This window comes from Sceloporus undulatus, chromosome 2, assembly GCF_019175285.1.
Source record: "Sceloporus undulatus isolate JIND9_A2432 ecotype Alabama chromosome 2, SceUnd_v1.1, whole genome shotgun sequence".
Taxonomy (NCBI): domain Eukaryota; kingdom Metazoa; phylum Chordata; class Lepidosauria; order Squamata; family Phrynosomatidae; genus Sceloporus; species Sceloporus undulatus.
Window position 1 is genome coordinate 210,143,456 of NC_056523.1, and position 21,488 is coordinate 210,164,943.

General features: G+C 39.7%; 1 protein-coding gene across 2 annotated transcripts; it reads right to left on the reverse strand.

The window, feature by feature from the left end:
• Positions 1–824: 824 nt before the first annotated feature.
• RAD23B (RAD23 homolog B, nucleotide excision repair protein) lies at positions 825–20,913 on the reverse strand. 2 transcript variants are annotated; one of them, XM_042451755.1, is made up of 9 exons: positions 20,765–20,913; positions 19,159–19,238; positions 18,244–18,521; positions 16,589–16,644; positions 11,895–12,022; positions 8,504–8,642; positions 4,446–4,573; positions 3,957–4,163; positions 825–2,153 (listed from the first exon to the last, which is right to left on the reverse strand). In XM_042451755.1, exons 2-9 carry the CDS (start codon positions 19,168–19,170, stop codon positions 2,040–2,042), a joined length of 1,062 nt encoding a protein of 353 aa, XP_042307689.1. In that variant the 5' UTR covers positions 19,171–19,238; positions 20,765–20,913; the 3' UTR covers positions 825–2,039. The 2 variants fall into 2 exon arrangements, with proteins under 2 accessions (XP_042307689.1, XP_042307688.1); XM_042451754.1 differs by having other exon boundaries at positions 3,957–4,181.
• Positions 20,914–21,488: the final 575 nt, after the last annotated feature.

The following is a 21,488-nucleotide window of genomic DNA, read 5'->3' on the forward strand; positions in this document are numbered from 1 at the left end:
AGCTACCTTAAATGAAACTAAAAAATACTTTTCTGTCATAATTGGTTACAGATGTTCATTTCCCTATGCTATACTAATGTCTACTCTGCACAGGTGAAGAACCCAAATTAAAACATTTAACATCTAACCAAAACTGCATGGTCTTGTACAGCATACTGAGAACATCTGAAACTAGCCAGTAGAGGGTTTGCTTTACAGTTATTTCAGAGTTCTCTCAAGAGTACAAAAATGTTACTCAGCAAAACATATCAAGTTCTCATTCCCCCACAAAAAAAACCATCTGCTTTAATATTTAAATCCTGGTTGCTTTAGCAAAAAAAGAAAAAGAAAAGAAAAAAGCATATAAGTGCACTGAAATCAATCAGTGCATCCTCTGATATGGCTAGTTTTCAAAATAAAGGCAGATGGATTTTTGTAGGTAAGCCTTGAAAAAGGCAATCATCAGTCTAGAGCTTGAAATCATAGTCCAGATTTCTGGCATCTTTCTGCCTGTTACAACCTATTAAAGTGAGAAGAGGCATGCAAGAAAAAAAAACCACATGGCATTCCAAGCTGGCTTCACGTTAGAAGCTGTCCTTAAACTATGTGCACATATGGACTTACATAGTGCAATGTCTCTCACTCTCACCACACTGCTCATCTGTCAATCGGGGAAACAGTTATCTCTTCAAAACCCCAGATATAGGGCAGGACCTGGCCTCTACTGAAGAAACTGCAATAAGCAAAACAGTATCTTCAAACAATACTACTTCTTATAACGATACCTCAAAGCACACTAGGCACATTTAAGTTCCCCTATGACAGTAAGAAACAAGACTCAAAACTTTACAATTAGATGTTACTTTTAATAGGAAGTAAAAGGGGGGGATGTGCATAATCTTTAAGGATCCAATACTTGATTGTTCATCTAGTTTCCCATGTCCTGAACATCTCTTCAAGAGCAAAATATTTTCACAATGCTTTTAAACAGAAGAGAAGCCAAGTTACTGGAACATTACAGTCCTTTTTAAAGCAATACAAATGACAATAGCCTTTAGAGTCCCAGAGATTGAAACTATAAGATTACAAGCATTTAAGACACCTAGTTTTGAAATACTTGCAGCCGTATTCATCAGATCATTTTCACTCTAAACAAAATATAGGTAGGATGGAATCTGATTTCTTCATAAATACTTTCACTAGGATGGAGAGTTTACATTTTCTTCATTGGCAATAAAAAAGTGCTCAATTCACAAAAAAGGATACATCAAACCCAAAACATGCAATGGTTGTTGTTTATTGTTTTAAAAGCTATACTGTAACCCAACATTGAAGTAAGCAGTAATTAGGTCATCTTGCATTATTTGCCCAAAATAATGATTTTACCTGCATATATAGCCTCTCCGTTTACTATGAAATGAAGAAAGGGGTAGGGAGTAGATCTCTCAAAATCAATGATCAATTATCTTAAAACAATGAGTGGTTTTAATTTGAAATTTTAATCTAGCACTTCATGTGAAGTAATGGATCTCTTGTAGAAACTGCAAAAAACCCATCACCTCCATTTTTGGCATATGTTATAGTTACTCAAATATATTCTCTCTTAAATTCAGGAAGCCATTATCCAGTGTTACCATGAAATACAGACTGTTGATTCTAGGTAGCCTCTGCTCTCTCCAAGACCAAGGTTAATTAAAAAGAAACAAAAGCAGGGCACTGCACTAATTTTGGAATCTAGTACACTAATAAAAGAGTGGAAATGGGGGAAGGGGTTGAACTTAGTTGATAGAAGAAAGGAACTAAATATTTGCCAAAAAAAAAAAAAAAAAAAGAGCTGATTTTTGGTTGTATATTTTTTTACACTTTGATCTCCTGCACCTGCCAATTTAGTACAGACGTGCTTATCTTTCCATGTATCCTTTCTATATTTTTCTCTCCCCCCCCCCCCCCCCTTTATGCCAAGTATCATGGATATGAGCCCAAAGATCCCAAACAATCCAGTGAACAGCTAGTGTAATGCACTGGTGTGAAGTGTGAGATTTTTTTAAAGTCTCTCCCTTTCAATCTTCATCAAAATTCTGTTGTAGAAGGAAGTTGGCTGCCAAGTTTTCATTCTTCTCACATGCAAAATATGCTTGTATCACAAGTCCTTCAGGGAATCCTAGTGCCTTTAACTGTAGAAAGGAAAAGTCTATTAGAATTCACATTTCAAGTACAAGAAGCCTCCTTATCAGGATAAGGAGACCCAACTTTTCTGATGTTATGGGAAGATAACACCATCAGAAATAATCCTAACAAACATGAAGTTTTACAAATAAAAGAATCTTAACGTTTGGTAAAAAATTTATTCTAGTTGTTGCCGTGTGCCTTCAAGTTGCGTACAACTTATGGTATTTCTAAGGTGGACCTATCATGGGATTTTCTTGGCAAGATTTTCTTCTGCCTTCCCGTCTAGGACTGAAAGTGTATGCCTCGTCCAAGGTCATCCATGGCCAAGCAGCAATTCAAACTCTAGTCTCCAAATCATAGTCCAACACTCAAACCATGGCACTATGCTGGCTTTCACATTAGATGGGTGTGATTAACATAGCGTGTTAAACTATAACTCTGGAGACTAGGGTTTAAATCCCTGCTCAGCCATGGAAACCCACTGGGGGACCTTGGGCAAGTCACACTCTCTCAGTCTCAGAGGAAGCAAGGACAGACCCCTCCCTCTGAAAAATTCTATCAAAAACAAAACAAAACAAAACAAAACAAAACAAAACAAAAACAAACCACCCACCCCATGATAGGGTGGAAACAACTTGAAGATACACAACAAAATTAATAAAGAAAATGGGCTATCAAACACTGTACAGAATTGTTCTTCTGAAAATGGAGAAATTTTCAGATAAAATGAAATTACAACTAAATCCTTATCCAAACAATACTGAAATCCTTAGGTCTCAATTAAACTTACGACCTCAAATGTAAATTGGAAGTGTGTAGTAGGGTACTGAGCTAAAGCCCTGGGCCTGCAAGCCATGTAAAAGGACACAGTTACAGACACTCCCATCTTGCAAAGAGACAGTGACTGCCTCTGAGGAAATCATGCTTAATGAAAAACAGAGCCTGCACACCCATTTCAAGTTTCACTTCCTAGTCTGAGGCTAAACTTTAAAGCTGCTCTGAGAGCCTTTGTGGCTGAAAAGCAGGTTATAAATATTCTTAAAAAATAATAAAAATAATAAATAATATTTAATCATGGCATAGGTATTTAAACAAATACATAGCCATGTTTAAGAGAGATAGATGTGTAATGTATTGACAGTTCCTCAAAGACTCCATAATGTGCTTTGGCACCATGAAGTTTCTAGTCAGTCTGGCATGTCCTCCTCCATGCCAGTCTCCCTCCCCACCATCAGCCAGCTTTCTGTAGCACATACAGTCAGCCCTCGGTATCCGCAGGGGGCTCTGTTCTGCCTCCCCCAACGGCAGATACTAAAATCCCGGGATGCTTGAGTTCCATTATTCTCAAATGGCCATGCCGCCATTGGGGGAAAAGGGAACTTGACCTGAATGGTAGGCCAAAGCCACCCCTGAGTCAGCACTGTCCCAGCCACTCAAAGCTCACCTCTCCAGTCTCATCACTGGCGGGCAGCAGGGGGCTGCTTGATTTCTCAGCTGCCTTCTCCTCCATGTGGGTTTGCCATCCGTGGGCGGTTGAATCCATGGATGGCAAGTCTGTGGATGCTGAGGGCCTATTGTAACTATGCTCAGTTTTCATTACTAATTGGACTGGTTTTTGGGGAAAGGAAATAATGCTTTGCTTTGGCCTTTTACAGAATTTATTTTTATACTTCTGCAAGCCTGGGTTCCTCCCAAGCCTGCTAAGTTGTCACTACCTATCCATCGCTGAATTTCCATAATGGAGGAAATAACGAAAGCAAGTGATTGGGAAACTACTAAAATACAGAACAAAAAAATGCGTCACTCACCCTTTCTATAGCTTCTTTTTCCTGAGGCGTTACTTGAATATAGTTCATGTGACGGCTTCCAGATTCAGCTACTCCTCCTCCTCCTCCTCCTCCACCACCACCACCACCACCTCCTCCTCCTCCTCCGCTGCCGCCTCCCCCTTGACCTGACTCCTGAACAGGCTCGTTTAACATCTGAATAAAATGTTCTTGATGTTGGCTGATTTGCTGTGGTGCATGGGAGGACAAAAGCAAACAATACACTGAAATAAAGCATATGCATTTCTACTGACAGACTCAAAAACTAATAGTATTATACTATACATGGCAATCTCCAAAATTTAGAAGGAAGAAAAAAAACACACCACAAGTATGATAACTATGACTGCCTTACAGAACTATTTATATAAATGCGGGGCCAACTTTTCTGCCTCACTACCAATTATGATGTATTTTAATAGCCAATACCCTGAAATTACAGAGGACAACCCAGGATGCTTTAAAAGTCACCTGTAGTAACTGAGGATTTTCCCGGCCTATTTGCTGTAGCAATGCAGGCAAAAGAGATGGATTCTGCTGAATGATTTGTCGCATCTGCTGGAACTGAGGCTGGTTTCGTAAAAATTCAAGAGGATGTCCTGAAAGCAAAAAACAAACAAACATGGATTAAAGATATAATTAAAGTCTACTAAATTTCTGAAAAAGGAAAAAGTGACAGGTTAAACAGACATTTGGGGTGACATTATGATCAAAATGATCTGCAATCCAACTGAGATGATACGTCTTTAGCTCATAGTTATTACCATCTCAGAAAAGAAAATAATTCTTCAGTTTCTGGTTGAACTTGCATAAAAACAAGATTATTTGCTGATAGAAATTCTATGCACAATGCATAGTATACAAAATATTTTTTTAAAAGCTATATAACATAAACAAAGTCCAAATGAAAAGTGCAAAATGCAAGTACTATCCAACTACATCAAACCCTTCCAACCAAGCATTTAAGACACAGGACACCTCCCAAAATAAGAGTTATTTCCTGATTGAAAATTAGCATCCTCCAAAACACTCTAGGGAAATCCATGTTATCTAGAGAGGACTGTAAATATTTTGCTTTGCTTTTCTGATGGAGAAAGAAAGAAAGGGAATTTAACAACAGAAAAACCTATGTACTTCAAGAGCTGAATGCTTATTTTCATTTTAAAGGGGCTGGAATTGACCAAATGATGGACAAGTGCATGTAAACATTTTAACTCACACACATAGTGTTTACTTTTAAGCTCCTTTTCCATATGGGAGAGAAACTAATTCCACAGGAAATCCCTACCCATTACACAAAGGGTGCTAGGGAAGCCCCATTCCCCCCCCCACCCCAAGTCCTGGTAGTTGGAGATTCCCCTTGCAATGGTTTTTGCCACATCAATCTCTCACCCTACGTGTTTCCACTGCTTGTTGTACTAAATGTGGCAGCAAGAGCTATACTCAGAAGAAGAAGAAAAAACCAAGTTACTTCCTGTGGTTTTTTGCATGAATATCTGTGCCTTCACACAAATGGGGTTTGCACCTGTACAGAAACTTCATTAGGAATCCAAAGAAGAGTAGCTTGGCAAGGGCATACTGCCCCCTCCCACCACTGTGTTTGATTTAAAAGGTCAGTGCCCTTCTTGCATCAAGGCAATATAGAGAATTTTCTAACTGGGTTGTTGGTTAAAGATAGGTCAAATAATGTCTTGAATGCCTTCATCACAAGAAATTCTACAGCACTGGAGTCTGGCCTCTTGAGGTGATCAATGTCCATGGACAGTTACATTGCCAGTGTGCTCTCCAGCCAATCATTCAAAGCCAGGAAGGGTGCTACAGCAGCAGCTGAAATATGTGTTATCAACTAGCTGAAAAACAGAATAGACAACTGGAACAGTGGTAACTTGATATCTATATGAAGTGCCTTTGTGATTCCTAATACACCATTAGTAAATATTTTGACATCTTCTGGAGGTGACACTGGACCTGTATCTTCCACAGCATCAGTTGGTGATGATGTTTGTGGCAATAAAGTTTGATGAGGAAGTATAAGAGTCATAATCATCAATCTTCCAAGGGCAGTTGATGTTGAGACTCAGAAGGAGCAACTACAGCAGACTTGCACAACTTGACAGTAGGTAGGGGCCAAAATTAAAATAGGTTGAACTTCTTTGGGCCACAAATTGGTGTTAATTAAATATTAATTAATTAATTATTAACTAGTTAATAATAAATATTATTAATATTAATTCCATCTTCCCTCTCCTCAGGAGAAAGATGAGTAGCAGAGAAGCTTCAAGGGGTGGGCATTTGCTTCTCTTCTTCCTGGCCTTCTCAGAAGAAAGACAAGCAGTGGAGGAACCTTGCAAGGTGAGTGTTTGCACATCCTCCTCCACATGGCCCTCTCCTCAGTAGGAGCCAAGTGGCAGCGGAGCCTTGAAGCCATTCTACATCCTTGGGGGCCACCCAAAATCATTTGGTGGGCCACATGTGGTGCAGGCCTGAACTACAGTAATAGAAAGAGACCATGTTGACTTGAGATTATGTTAAAGCTATTAGTACCAAGGGAGTTGAAAGAAGAATGGCAGCTAGACAGCATGGAATTATATTTGAAAATAGAGTCATTACTACAGAGGTAAGAACCATTTGTCAGAAGTGGTCCTGAAACAGCCAGAGATGTCAGAAGTCTAGGTTCTGTGGCAGTCGTTCGTAGAGACACAGAGGTCAGCAAAGAAGTGATGATTGAGCTCAAGGCCGATACCATACCAAGAAGACACACTGGAGCACTCACATTCAAACAGAGATTTCTCTGGTCGGGGTGATAGTACTGGCAGTCTAGGTTCCGGGGAAGGAACATACCATTTCGTGGTTTGACTCAACTGATGAGTCAACTGAAACTGCGAAGATTGCTACTGATGGAAGTTGAAGTGGTGGTACAGCTACACCAGCATCGGTAGCTATCAATACCTAAGGTGGGAGTCCAAAAGGCATCTGATACAGCGTGATGTCCAGGTTTGACCTTCTGCTTTGCTCTGCTTTGCTCAGACCAGTGTCGGCTTTTTTTGTCCAGACTTAGAATGGGATGACTTGCTTGACTTCTCCCCTTGTATCAAAGCAGAACCTCCTGCTGATGCAATAGCAATCAGCTACAGGATTAAAAAGCTTGATAGTGACGATACAGATGAGACATCCATAGCAGATGTTTGGCACGTCAATACTGTGACAGACAATGGTAAGGAAGCAGTTGTAGATACTGAAGCAGCCATTGACACTGATGCAGATTTCTTAGGCTTTGCAATGGTTGTTGAAGTTGAAAAGAGAGGGTGATTCAGACCCACTACGTCAGAAACTTGTAGCTATTTTTCCAGCATTAAAGACAGTAACTTTAAACAAAATGAGGGAAGCTACTCAACAGGAGAACTACAAAGGGAAGCATGCTCTGATGGAAGACAATTGAGGGGCTCCTTCAAGCACTCCTTTTCACTGTTCACAGAAAAACTGGGAATGAACATTGCAGAGTGGGGTGGGTTGTGATGAGAGATGGTGAAAGGTTTTTAATTCAGGTACAGTGTGCCTGCGTCATACGCGGGCGTGCTTTACACGGACTTGAGCTTACGCACTCAAGCCGCAGGGAGCGTGCGGGGCAGAAGGGGTGGTGTGTCCCATTCAATTAAATGGGCGTGAGCGCCCATGGTGCCCGCACGCCACTGTGCACGAGCCCCATTGTTTCCAATGGGGCTTGAGCATAGGTGGAATTCGCCTTACGCGGAGGGGTCTGGAACGGATCCCCCGCGTAAGGAGAGGGCCGACTGTATGTCCCTACTCTTTGATATCATCCAGCCCAGTAACCCATCCCAGTGTTAAGGATCCCATTTTTAGGCAGTTCTAATATGTCCACTTATTATTCTTTTAATTAGAAAAGTGTGTTTTACAGTGGGAGTAGAAAACAATCTTATTAAGAATCATGATCCAAGTAAATGCACAGCACACATTCGCTGGAGCAAAAATTACAGTGTGTGTGTGTGTGTGTGTGTGTGTGTGTAAACCTAATTTTCCATGCATGCTGAAAACTTATAAAGCAAAAAACTAACAGTTGAATCTCTAGACTAGTAGTCCCCAAACTGTGCTCTTTAAGGGATTGTGGACTTCAGCTCCCACAATCCCAGATTATTGGCTGAGGTTTCTGGGAGTTGAAGTCCAAAATCTCTTAAAGGGCATAGTTTGGAGACCACTGCTTCAGACCAATAAATCAGTATTTTCTTCCCCACAAAGATGATACACCTTGTCAATCACACAATGTAGATCAGACTGATTCTTCCTCCCCCAGTTATTAAAGTGGAAATGGGGATCAGTTAATCTGTCTGGACTAGAAAACTATGTTAGTCTATCCCAAAACAAGAGTGGGAATACTGATTTGGAAATATAAAAACCTCTTATTTCTAAGATTTTGCCTACAAAAGACTTTTAACAACAGCAATGGTTAAAACTACCATTGTTAGGTATGATACAGCTTTTCAGAGAGACCTTTTGAAATATGGCCATCATACCTCCTCCTGTAGCGCTAGTAGTAGTAGTTGTAGTTGTAGTAGTTGCTGCAGCTGCTGCCACTGCTGAAGGAGAAGCACCAGTGCTGGCTGCTTGAGGGGGATCAGCCATGCCCTGACTTTCTCTGTCACCAGGGATACCCTAAAATGATACAGTCACTTTAAAAATTCAGGGTTAACTTGCTTTAATAATTTCAAAGTATACAACATTTGAATTGATTCTGGAAAATAATTATATGTTTCACAGAATATCCTGAGTAACTTTAATTACATTAATGTTGAAAACTAGGATATACATCTACTGTCTCCTTGCACATTCACAAGTAAATATTTTAAACATTAGCTATTCAGCATTCACCAGTCCTTCAAAGTTGGCTGAAACTGTCTGTATTCACTGTAGATACATATCCCAAGATCACAAATTTACAGCAAGTACTGGACATCACTCCACCTGACTGTGCTTTTCTGCTGCAACTGCAGGCACTGTAACAACAGGCCACATTTTAAACTGATGAAAAAGATTCACATTCAGTGAACCATGAATTCCAGCATCTATGATTCTTAAAAGCCTGAAAACCAGTCAAGGCTTTGACTTACACTAAGTATCCTAGATGCAACTCAAGGCACCTTAATTTTAACCTAAGAAAGCTGCAGCCAAGTTATAAAGAATTGTGTAATTAATTCCATGTATCAAAGTGGATTTGCAGCTTGCTCTTGTCAAACAGAAGCCCCAACATTTCATGGAAAGAGATTTTTTAAAATAAGGAGTTCAAAATAAGGTTGTGATATGGCATAAATCATTCTTTCCCTGGTGCATGAGACATGAAAGGATCACTTGAAAGCAAAACAGTCAAGACAACAGTCAGGCCAGTAATTGCTAAGTCCGAGCCCTGACTTGAAAACAAGAGTGCAAGTTTTACACACACACACACACACACACCAAAAAACCTTGTTATAACATTTTACTATCTAGCAGTGACACAAATGGGCTCAAATGGAAGACATTAATTACCCAAGTAATTCTCTTAAGACAAGCAATCTTAGTGATTTCGACATTTTAGACAAGCTTGCTTAACCAGTGTTCTGCCATGTATGATGGAGGAACTTTGTCCAACAGTTTCAATTAATTAACAACAGCCACATTTTTCACAGTGCCAAGTAGACCAACCACACTGCATGTTAAATGAAGGGGACTTCATACATGAGTTTCCTAAAGAAAAACGAACAGAGCCAAATAGCCTCAATAGAATTCAGATTCTAGAAGATGCAACACTTCAACAAATTATCTCCATGTAAGAACCTAGTTACACAGGCAAGTGTGCCTGGTGATGGAGCTGCTATAAAAAAAACCCAAACAAAAACAAAATCCTGGTCACAGAATACAAAAATCATAAGAGCTAAAGCATACAAGTCTCTTTCTTACTGGCTACATAAAACAGTTTAAAACCTTGTCTTCAGTATCTTGTAGCCTAAACTGCAAATGTTTTGCAGTCCATTTGTTTTTAAGGACAGCCAATGTGGTGTAGTGGTTTGAGCATGACTCAAGATAAAGGTTTGATTTCCCGCTCAGCCACAGAAATCCACTGTGTGACTTTGAGTGAGTCACACACTCTCAACCCTAAAAAAAACCCATGATAGGTTCACCATAAGTCAAAAATGACATGAAGGCATGCAACAATAATAAATGTTTCTAAGAGTAGCAAAAAGAGACATTGTTCTTTGGACAGTGATTGAAAATTTAATTTTTCACAATTGTGATACAGAAAATAAGCCAATGTATACAATTTTTATTGAACAATCCTCAAGTTTATGTAGGCGGGGGGAAGGACAGCATCAGTAGAAAAGGGGACCAACAGGCACAGAAAAGGTAATTCTCCTTTTCTCTCATATCCCCCATGTGCTCTCATATCTGCTTCAGAGGCCCTCCGGAGCAGTGGCACAGAGGGTTGGAGAAGGGGAAAGAGAAGGTTCTGTCATGAGCACTCAGAAGCTGCTGGAGTGGAACTGCCTTCTGCTAAACAGCTGTCCTGGAGGTAGGATAATGAGGACAAACAAACTGAGGCGTAAACAACACAAAGTAGAGGCACAATCAGTAGACAAATCAACCTGTGTTAATAAGATCACACTTCCCCTGAACGACCAGTGTGGAAATTCTTCTGGACTTAGCTCAGATGCCTACAGTACTAAGACCTTTTAACCTCCTATTCGATCTGGGAGGGATAGTCCTTGCCTCGTCTGTAATGGTCTCATGACACCCAAGCTGTCCAAGGGGATTTAAAAATGGTCCAGACAGTTCAAGTGGTGAAGAAATCAAGCTGCATTAATAATGGAAGGGGTTTGGCAGCTGTCCCATATGATACTAACAGTCTTAAGAGACTGCACCAGCCTGTTCACTTTCTGAAGTAATCAACAGACATCTTTCTCACCTGCCCTCTTCCTCAGGCTGTTTCAGTAGTGATACTGAATCATCTTCCCTGTGTGTGAGTGTGTGTGTCTGACCAGACTTTCTTTGAGGAAGGTCTTCAGGACAATTGTGAAGGCTTGCATGTTTTGATGATTTTGCCCTTAAAGTTAGCATTGAAATAATTTTAATTAGTTACTGAACCATGACTTTCCAACCATAAACCTTCAACTCTTGCATTTACTGCTCTTAAGGACTTTGGGCCGTAACAAGACAAGCAGGGAAAGGATGCTCGAGCCTGCGTTTTCTGAAACAGGGTCAAAACTCCAGTCTGCATAGCCCACTTCCAAGGCAGGCTGAACATCCACGAGAAGCTTGCACAGTGCGGTGTCAAACTGTGCTCGTCATTTTTTGTTGCCTCCCAACCATTTATGCGTGCCATCATACAAACACACACCTGCGACATTGAATTAGCTTCCATGTCCCACCCAAATGCCATTCCATTGGATGGCCACCCCTCTGATTGCCACATGTACTCTTGGCACAGGACACAGGTGCATCACTGTGCTGAGAGATCAATTGGCAAAGCACAACTATGGTGGCCCCTCATACATGCCTCCTTCATGCCATGCCCTCCTGTTGGACTGTCTGGTTTGTGTATATTGTCATTACATCCATTGGAATTGTCACACTTTCACTGTTTTGCTTTGACACAGCCTCACATTGGCACTGGCCTGTTTATATGCTGTCACAAAGATGCACATTTTTTGCATTGTCAAAGGCGCTTCTTTTTGCTCTAATTTTTAGCCCTGGAGCGCAACTTTGTTCCACTTTCCACCAGCTTTTGTCTCATGCATCATCTAAATGTCCTGGCTTCAAAGTGGCTGGAAGCAGCTTTATTTTACTTGTGTGTTTCACCTCTTTGTCATATTTACAGTAGGTCAGTGGTAAGCCCACAGAAGGAACATATGAAAATCAAGAGAATGTGCTCACCATTAGAAGATACTCCACTGCTCTGTCTGGATTGTTGAAACTCGCTCTCAGTGCAGCAATTACTTGCTCTCTCTCATATCCCATTGACATGATCTCAGTCACCATATTTTCATAGGACTGACCTGTCACTGAGAAGAACAGAAAAACATAAGTTGAGAGAGAAATGAATAAATGGAGACAATGAGGGGGAGTGTACAAGAAAACAAGTGAGTGGTCTTACTACGAGTTAATCATTACAGCATGGATCTTGGTGACATGGCAACGTTCCTTTCTGTTTCTAGTTGCTAACCATTATAGGAATTTGTTGTTTATTCTGAAATATTTCTATACCATTTTCTGCTAAAACCAAGACAGTTTACAACATACTCAAAGCAAAAATGTTATAAAAACATTAGCACCATGAAACTTTTATTAAAAAGAAGAACCACTAAAAATGTAGAAAGCCAAAATTCAAAAGTGTTTTGATGCCTTTTCTAAAAGTAGAAAATATAGGGAACAGCAGTTAACTCTGTGGATTGTATTCACAATTTAAGAATAATACAGGAGGAACAACTCTCATACATGTCTAGTCATGCAGGCCTCTTGAAATGATATTAATAATCAGACTGCAGATCTGAATAATCAGATTTATTTATGATGAGACAGGAAGTCCTTCAAAACAGTTGCAACATTGTGTATTATTAACTCTCACAACTCTCCCTAGTTATATTCTGCTACTTCTTTATTAATGTCTCATGAATATAAAACATAATACAGTGGTACCCCGGGATACGAATGCGCCGCCTTACGAAATTTCCGGGTTACGAAAAAAATCCATTTAAAAAAACTGTTCCGGGTTACGAAGGTTATTTCGGGTTACGAAAAAATTTTTGGTGCTTTTCGGCGCTATTTCGCACGAAATCGCGGCTTTTCCCCATTAGCGCCTATGGCTTTTTCGCCTTACGAAGATTTTCGGGTTACGAAAGCGGCGGCGGAACGAATTAATTTCGTAACCCGGGGTACCCCTGTAACCTTCTTTTGCAACTTAAGAAAGCTGCCCAGTGGGTAAGGATTGCTAACCTGTCAGGCTTTGAAAATCCAAGCATTTTATTAGTAAAAAAGCCATGTGTATCATCTATCATTAAGGAGTGTCTAAGTTCTAAAGTACCACTTTGAGAAAGTAAAAAGATCTGCTGCATGATACAGTTTGTGGATTAAGAAGAACTATTTATCCTCAACTCTAACCCACTTTACTGTGTAATTTCATTCTCTTATCTGCCTCATAGCTCCTTCAGATCCTCCCAATGATCCATTTAGAGAAGATGCCACCCACAGATGCTGGTGAAATATCAGGAAGAAAATCTTCTAGAACATGGCCACATAGCTCGAAAAACCCACAAAATAGATGCTTGCCATGAAAGCATTCGACTTCACAAATCATAATAAAACTAAGCACATCTGAAACTGATATTACCTGGATAAGATATTGCCCAGTTACATCACCTACACCAGTTTGAGTTCTATAACCAAAGCAAGCTGGGTTTAAAAGCAACAATATGCATCTTCAAATTATGCATTTTGCAGCCACATAATGTAGCAATACTTATTAGGGATTAGAACATTCCTGGAAAATACTGTTGAAATACTGTTCCTATAGCATCTTCACAGATCCACTGTTCACAACAGACACCAAATGCTCGTTACTAAATGATTAACAATGGGCAAGATTTTCCCTTTATATCTGCTTGTAAAAGGTGTCTGATTAGACACTGATAAAATAGAATGCTGGACTAGATGGATCCTTGGTCTGAGCCAACGAGGCTCTTATGTTATTAGAAAAAGAGCTTATCTAGGATAAAACACTGCTGTCTAATTGGTAGGTAAATAACTAAGGCTGTCTGTTATTGAATACTACTGCCTGTTATTGAATAACATCAGTTAAACCCAGAAAGCGACACTGAAGGAGTGACAGAAAGTGACATAAAATTACTACTATTGTAAAGCCCATAGGAGGAGCAGATAATTCCTTTCAGCCTTTATGTTTTTGAGAAAAAAAGTATATATGATACCAGTCTTTTCTGAAAACTGTCTGCTTGGTCAGCACAGGCCACAAAGGAGCTTTGTGAATGGACAACCAGAGTTTCATTTCAGTGCTGCACAGATAGGAAGTAAAATATTGATGTAATAAAGGTAGTCTTCCCTCCGTATTCGTGGCTTTGGAACTCATAGTTTTGATCATTCGTGAGGTCGAGGCCTCCACGTGTACACACACTCTCCCTCCACTCCATCCCCTCCCTGCTGCTCTGTAACTAGCCCAACTGAGCCAGCTACAGGGCGACAGCAAGAGGAAAGAGAGAGAAGCTCTTTCTTTCTTTTTCTTTCTCCCAAGGTATTCCAGGGCAACAGTGGCCAGAGGAAGGGAGAGCACACACCCCGCCTTCCTTCTGATGGATACTTCAGGGAGCTGGTAAACTCTGAAACACCGGTAGGGAGGTGGGGAAATCTCACACTCACTTCTCTCTCCCTTCCTCGATGCCTCTGACAGTTTGCCTGGGTAAGGAGGAGAGGTCAGAACAGCATGCATGAGTCCCCAGGCTTCTGTATGATGCCTCAGAGAGCCCAGGCAAACTCTCTGAGGTATCAGAGGAGGGAAGAGAGGTAAGCACATGCACACACTCTTCCTGTCGCTCTGAAACTGGGAGGAGTTATTTGCGAAATTTTCAAATTCACAAGGGTCCTTTGCCCCTAATCTCCATGAATAAGGAGGGACAAGTGTACTTTTAAGTTCTCAGAACAATATTCCATACATTTTTTAAAAATAAGTAAAACTCATGTGCTTCTACCATAGAACCCACACAGCCTGACAGATCAAAAAGGGGACATTCCCCACCTCCTCTAGCAGTACAGCATTTCTAACTTGAAAAAATATTTTACTACCTTGCCTTTTGTTCCTAAGAGATTTTCCCTCTTTTTCCAGAGTACTACAGCCCTTTAACATCCACCACTCTTATGAATGAAAGCAAGATAGTAAAAATATATGCAGTTAAGTAAACTTTGGAGGCAAGGTTTAGTGTTGTCCAAAACACAATGCAGAGGTAATCCTGTTTGAGGCTGCTTTAACTGCCCTGGCTCAAGGCTAGGGAAATGTGAGAACTGTAATTTTTGCAGACATTTAGCCTTCTCTGCCAGAGAGCCACAACAAACTACAATTCACAGGATTCCCTAGCACTGAGCCAGGATACTTAAAGCAGTCTCATACTCGATTATTTCTGCAGTGTGTTTGGACCTGTGTTGCACTAACATTTCAAGAATCTGCTATATAAAAACTACTTTATCTCCTCGCTGGCACATGCACAAGCTCCATTCATTTAAATGGGGTTTGAGCATAGGCGGGATTTGCTTTATGCAGGGGAGTCCAGAACGGATCCTCCGCATAAAGTAAGGGTGCACTGTAATGTTCTTAAGGTGTACTGATGCAGGTTTCTAAGACAAAAATACCAAACTTAGGCCTGTTACAGACTGCCAAAATAAAGTGGCTTCGGGTCTCTTTGGAGGTATGCTGTTTAAATGATGCATGCATTCTAAGAATCCGGAAACTGCACCAAAGCTGCACTCCAGTGCTTAGGAATGGAGTGTGGCTTTGGTGCGACCTCCGGACTATTAGGACACATGCATCATTTAAATAGCATACCTCCAAAGAGACCCAAAGCAGCTTTATTTTGGCAGTCTGTAACAGGCCTAATTCTCTCTATATTTACAAATGTATAGGATACTAAGTTTTGTTGTACAACGTGATCTTCACCAGATATTGCAAGACAGTATGAGGGTAAGATTTTGACTGTTAAATTTACAAGTGAGTTGGAACAGTTGCTACTTTGAACACTGTGGCTCCAGAGTATACAATGGATCAATAATTTAGCACAGAAGTGTTGAAAAGAGTCATTCGGCCCTCTTTTAAAAATTCACTTAATATAGCCTGTATAAACTAGTAATATAGTATCCTTACCTCCGTACCACAGTTCACAGGCAAGCCAAAGAAACTAAAAGGAAAGGGGGTGCACAAGCAAAGCTTGTTGTGCAAGAACTGATAATTATCTGCAGATAAACTGAAACAGTGGCTGTATTATATGTAGCATTAATTACAGTGGCACTTCAAAGGTGTTATTTTTTTTCAATTATGACTCTGCTGTCATAACTGCAGAAGAAGGATGGATGCAAAGATCTTCTCAATGAGGCTGCATCAGCATTGCAGAAATACAGGGGTACCCCGGGTTACGAATTTAATTCGTTCCACCGCCGCTTTCATAACCCGAAAGGCTTTCGCAAGCCGAAAACCCATAGGCGCTAATGGGGAAAAGCCGCGATTTGGTGCGAAAAAGCGCCGAAAAGCACCAAAATTTCTTTCGTAACCCGAAATAACCTTCGTAACCCGGAACAGTTTTTTTCAATTGATTTTTTTCGTAACCCGGAAATTTCGTAAGGCGGCGCATTCATATCCCGGGGTACCACTGTAATTCACTCTGACACCACTTTAACTGTCCTGGCTCAATGCTATGGAATTCTGGGAATTGTTGTTTTGTGAAACATTTAGCCTTCTCTGTCAGAGAGCTCTGGTGCCACAACAAGCTACATGCCATGGTAGTTAAAAGTTGTGTCAAACTGGATTATTTCTACAGTGCAGATGCATCCCCAGACAGCTATTAGAAAACACTTACCAAGTGCACTTGTAGCATCCTCAAAGAGATTTGATCGAGAAGTATCACCTGTTGTACTGTAACAAAGCAAAAACAAAGCATCATGATGTCCTCCTCTAGAGGTTCATGTACTTTCAGAATATGAAGAGCTATTACTAACTAAAAGATATGCTCATAAAGCATCTAAGGAGCAAAGCAGACAGCCAGGTAGGAGTGGCCTCTGGCCGCTCCGCTGTGATTGGGCTGCTACTGTGGTGACTGCAGCGGCATGCTCTCAAAGCAGGCCGCCACCTGTGGTCCCTAGCCATGAACTGTAGGCGCCAGATTTAAATATTGTGTTTCTCCGAAAACAAGACACTGTCTTATATTTATTTTTCCTCAAGACACACTATGGCTTATTTTCAGGGGATGTCTTGTTTTTATAAAGTATGGTACAACAATCTACATTTAATCGAATATAGTTGTCTTCTTCTGGAACATCGTCATAACTCTCCAAACCCAGAATTCCATCCCGAATTTCTTGCGATTCCATTTCCTTTAGAACCACTGGCCCAAAACTTTCTGCTCTCTTCCCGGCCCCTTCTGTTCCATGCCGGGCCTATCACTATGTCTTATTTTTGGAGTATGGCCTATATTGCGCAAATGCTTAGAAATCCTGCTATGGCTTATTTTATGGGTATGTCTTATTTTCAGGGAAAGGGGGTAGTTCCTTTTTGCTCTGGTCCTTCGGACTGGAGCGTGGCATCAGAGCAACTTCCAGCCATTTTGGGGTGTGCATCATGTAAATGCCACATCCCCAAAGCCACTGGAAGGTACTTCTTTTGGCCTTTGTGCTTCTGGCCTAAATTTGTTTTGCAAAATTAACACGAACAGACCTTGTCTGCAAATGTTTAGCTATATCAATTAAAATACTGCTAGCAAAGGTTATACAGTACAAACATTCCTTCCTCCTGAACAGTAAACCAGAGATATATTGGACTATGAAAAATAATAGGTTTTGGCTTGTTTATAAAGAGAACTCAAGCAGAGTCATGAAATGTTGATACAGAAGGATTCAAAGCTTACATATGCAAGTTTCCAATTTACTGACTTCATACCATAGGACAAGTTAAATATAAATAAAACACACAACCTTTACTTAGCACAGAAACACAGTTTTCTTCACTATGCTAAAATTCAGCAAAAGTTATTATCATTGCCCCATTTGGTCACTTTTCAGAAGAAAGCAAAGACATATTTGCATATTAACTTGCAAAGTAACTAAACGTTTACTAAAAAATGAACCCAACTGATGTAGTACAATACACAACTTTCAAAAACACCTCTCAACTATTAAAGTCTATCAAAAGACAAACGACAGCCTTAAACAACTACAATCTTACACAACTTAAACGCAATAATTAGGATGATCAAATGGTATGGTATTTTATTAAGAAATACACTCAGAAATCATTTGAAAAGACTCTAGTAAAGAAGAGAAATGCATTTTTACAATATGAGGCACTAGTTTTATTAGGCATTTGAACAAAATTATACACATATACTTAATAAGCAACTCAGTAGAGAATGCAGACAGCATTTTTGCATGCAGATTGTTTTGATGTCCTCCATCAAGACCTTCTGCCAAATCTGCCTGACTGTGACGAGAAGACTGTTTTCAAACAAACTGTTCATACCTGTCTGTAGATGATGTGCTGGTGGCAGCTGGTGTCTCTACTGGTTTCTCTGCTGATTTCTCTTCTACAGGGGCACTCACAGGTGCTGCTTCACTAGCTGCTGCAGCTGGTGTTGGAGGATCTGCTGCAGGTGTTGAAATTGGTACAGGTGCAGGAGTTGGGGCAGGTGCTGGTTTGGGTGCTGCTGAAGGTATTGTAGAAGAACTAACAGTAGTAGTGGCATCATTTGACTGCTGAGTTGTAGTTGGGGATGGAGCTGGAGCAGCTGCTGCTTTGGGCTATAATGATTAAGAAATCTCAATGAATCAAATTCAGTTCACTTTTCTATATGGTTTTAGACAAGCCACATTATTAGTAGGACAGTAGGAAAGATGAAAGATTTGTGCTGGCTACGCAGTAATTACTATATTTTAAAGTAATATAATTTCTTACCCTTTAATTTTTCCCAATATATTACATGACAATCTTAAAATCAATCATAGCTTCATTATGTAGCTACTGTGAGGACTGTACACCAAAGAACAAATTATATCAAGTGAAAAATGAGAGAAAATGTCATCAGTTTGTGAGACCCACTGAAAAATGAGGCCAATTAAGATAAAGATGTATGCTATATAAACAAACAAAGGCGTGTATGGTAAAACAAAAAGTTTCAAGAAATTACACCAGATGGGAGTGAAGAAGGGAGAATGTAACTCTTGGGTTAAACAGTCTAACGAAATGTAGATTATTGTTTCTCAACATTCCACTGCTGCATTCCACAGCAAGGACATTTTTGAACTTGTGTTTTGACATAAGTAACAGTGTACTTCCATAAATGTCAGTATACTTCGATTCTGGGGTGAAGATTTATTTTGATTTTTTTCCTACAATATTCAGAGAACCTCAAGGTAAAAACTATGAACAGTAACTTACTTTTGTCACCATAACCACAACAAAGTTCTTTTCATCAATCTTGTATTCTTTAAGAGCAGTGTCATCATTAAGAATTTTACCTAGAAAATAAGACAGACATTTCAGATGGTGTCCTAATTACTTAGCATTTATCACCGCACAACTGTAGCAAATAATGTATTTGCTCTGTGTTGAAATCTACAGGTAGAAACAAATGACAAAGTTTATAACATGGCTGGTGTAAATGCTCAGGGAGCAGATTTTCTACAACCACCAGAAAAATGCTAAGTCTTTGTTTGCAGCCCCCTCTATATGATCGCAGAACAATATTAAATTCCCACATGCAATAATAGATATATGTTGCAAAGTTGTTAAGTAAATACTGCATAATATCCAGTTATGTTTTCACAACATAGCCCATAATACCATCAGTAGTCTGAGTAGTCTTCCCAAAATTCTACCTAATATCAGGGGCTTGGGGGAAAAGGTTAAACATTTTGTTTTGTTTTATTATTTTTCACATTAATGTGGAACACACTCCCTCAGAGAGTGGTGGAATCTCCTTCCTTGGAGGTCTTCAAACAGAGGCTGGATGGCCATCTGTCGGGGATGCATGGCAGAGGGTTGGACTGGATGGTCCTTGTGGTCTCTTCCAACTCTACGATTCTATGATTGATTCCTGCTTATTATATGATGTTTCTGTGTGACTGAGGGTGCAAGTGTAAATGGTATGTGTGTGAATGAAAGAATATTAGTGTAATTGGGTGGCTGTGCATGAGAGAATATGTGTCCAAGTTACACTAATCTTTGAAATTTAAACCAAACTAAACAAAGTACTTTTATTAATGTATTACATTGGGGGGCAGGGGGACTTCTGCCTGTAGATGTTAAGGGGGTCACAAAAGTAAAAAATCTGAGAACCACTGAGTTAACTGTTCTATAGCCCTGCACAGACTTTTCTGTGGAAAAGCCCATATATTTATAATGCTTGAATGAAGAATAAAAAAGTAAGATGGCACACTTAAGTCACTATGGGTAGTATCTTTAGACCAGAGCTAACAAAAACTGGTGTGCCTGCCTATTTCTTTAAAAAAAATTTCCTTGCAATTGTCAGCTCTAGAAATAAAAAACTACACAGAATTTGGATTCTTCCTTTCACCTCAACCATATTTTTTCACCCAATGTTACAATGTTTTGCCACCAATGTCTGTACTACAAAACATGTTCTGAGGTAACATAGCTTGGATGTTGCTTTCCATTTTTACAATACACTATTAAATGCAATTTGTTTTATTACTATGAGCTTAGCAGTTCCTAGTACAAAGAACAGAAAGGAACAGAACATACCAAAGTATGTTTCTTCATATCTAAGTTTTGCTGTGTTCAATGAAGCCTTCTTCCAAGCTCATATGTATATATGCCAAGCACCCAAGAGTCTAATATACATTTTATGACAATTCCTCAAGCAAAATACCTCGTTTTATGATATTTACTTAACCAACTGAAGAAAGAAGTTGTATAATAGGTCTTCTCACGTTCACTTGGTACTTCATAAACAGAATGGAAGTATCATGATTTCTCCACAACCTCATTTCAAAAATACCTTTACATATAATAGGTTTGTTACCTGCATATATTAATTTTTGGCCTGCTACTGGAAACGCATCTTTCCCCTTTTCCGATTCAATCTTCTCTTTCAAAGCCTTTACCTGTAACAAACAGCTCCAGTTAGAACAGGTTTGATACTTCAAAATCTACAATATCAAAACACATGCGGTATCAATACACACAACAAAGGGGATTTTTGCTTTTTCAACCGAAAGGAGTGTTTTACATTTTCTGTATTAACATTTTAAAAATTATCTCAAAACCAGTGATACAGACTCTAAAGTCTATGGCAAACAAGTACCATATTTTACAATACCTGTCACTTCCAAGCACTTCTTCAAGTGCTGTTCTCTCACACCTCCACCCCCAACATAGCTTACAGCAGTCTCACTGGAAAGTAACTGACCCATGCACCACTATAGCTAAATTCAACTTCTGTAGAAACTGAGAGATTATTTATCCAATCCAAACCCTCTTCTATTATTATATGCATTTGTCACCCAGGAACTTACTCAATAACACTCTGTATTACTTTATTAAAAGGACAAACAAGAACAGATGCAGGCATACCAACTATAATGTTCTCTTAATTTGAACCAAGTCTCAATTTTTCAACATTATCCCTCTCTCATCCAAAATCACAACTATTTCTGTCTTCACAATTTTAATAACTTACCAAATACTATAGCCCTCAGTACACAGGAACAAAGTATGTCACATTTCTTCTCCATCCTTCTATTGGA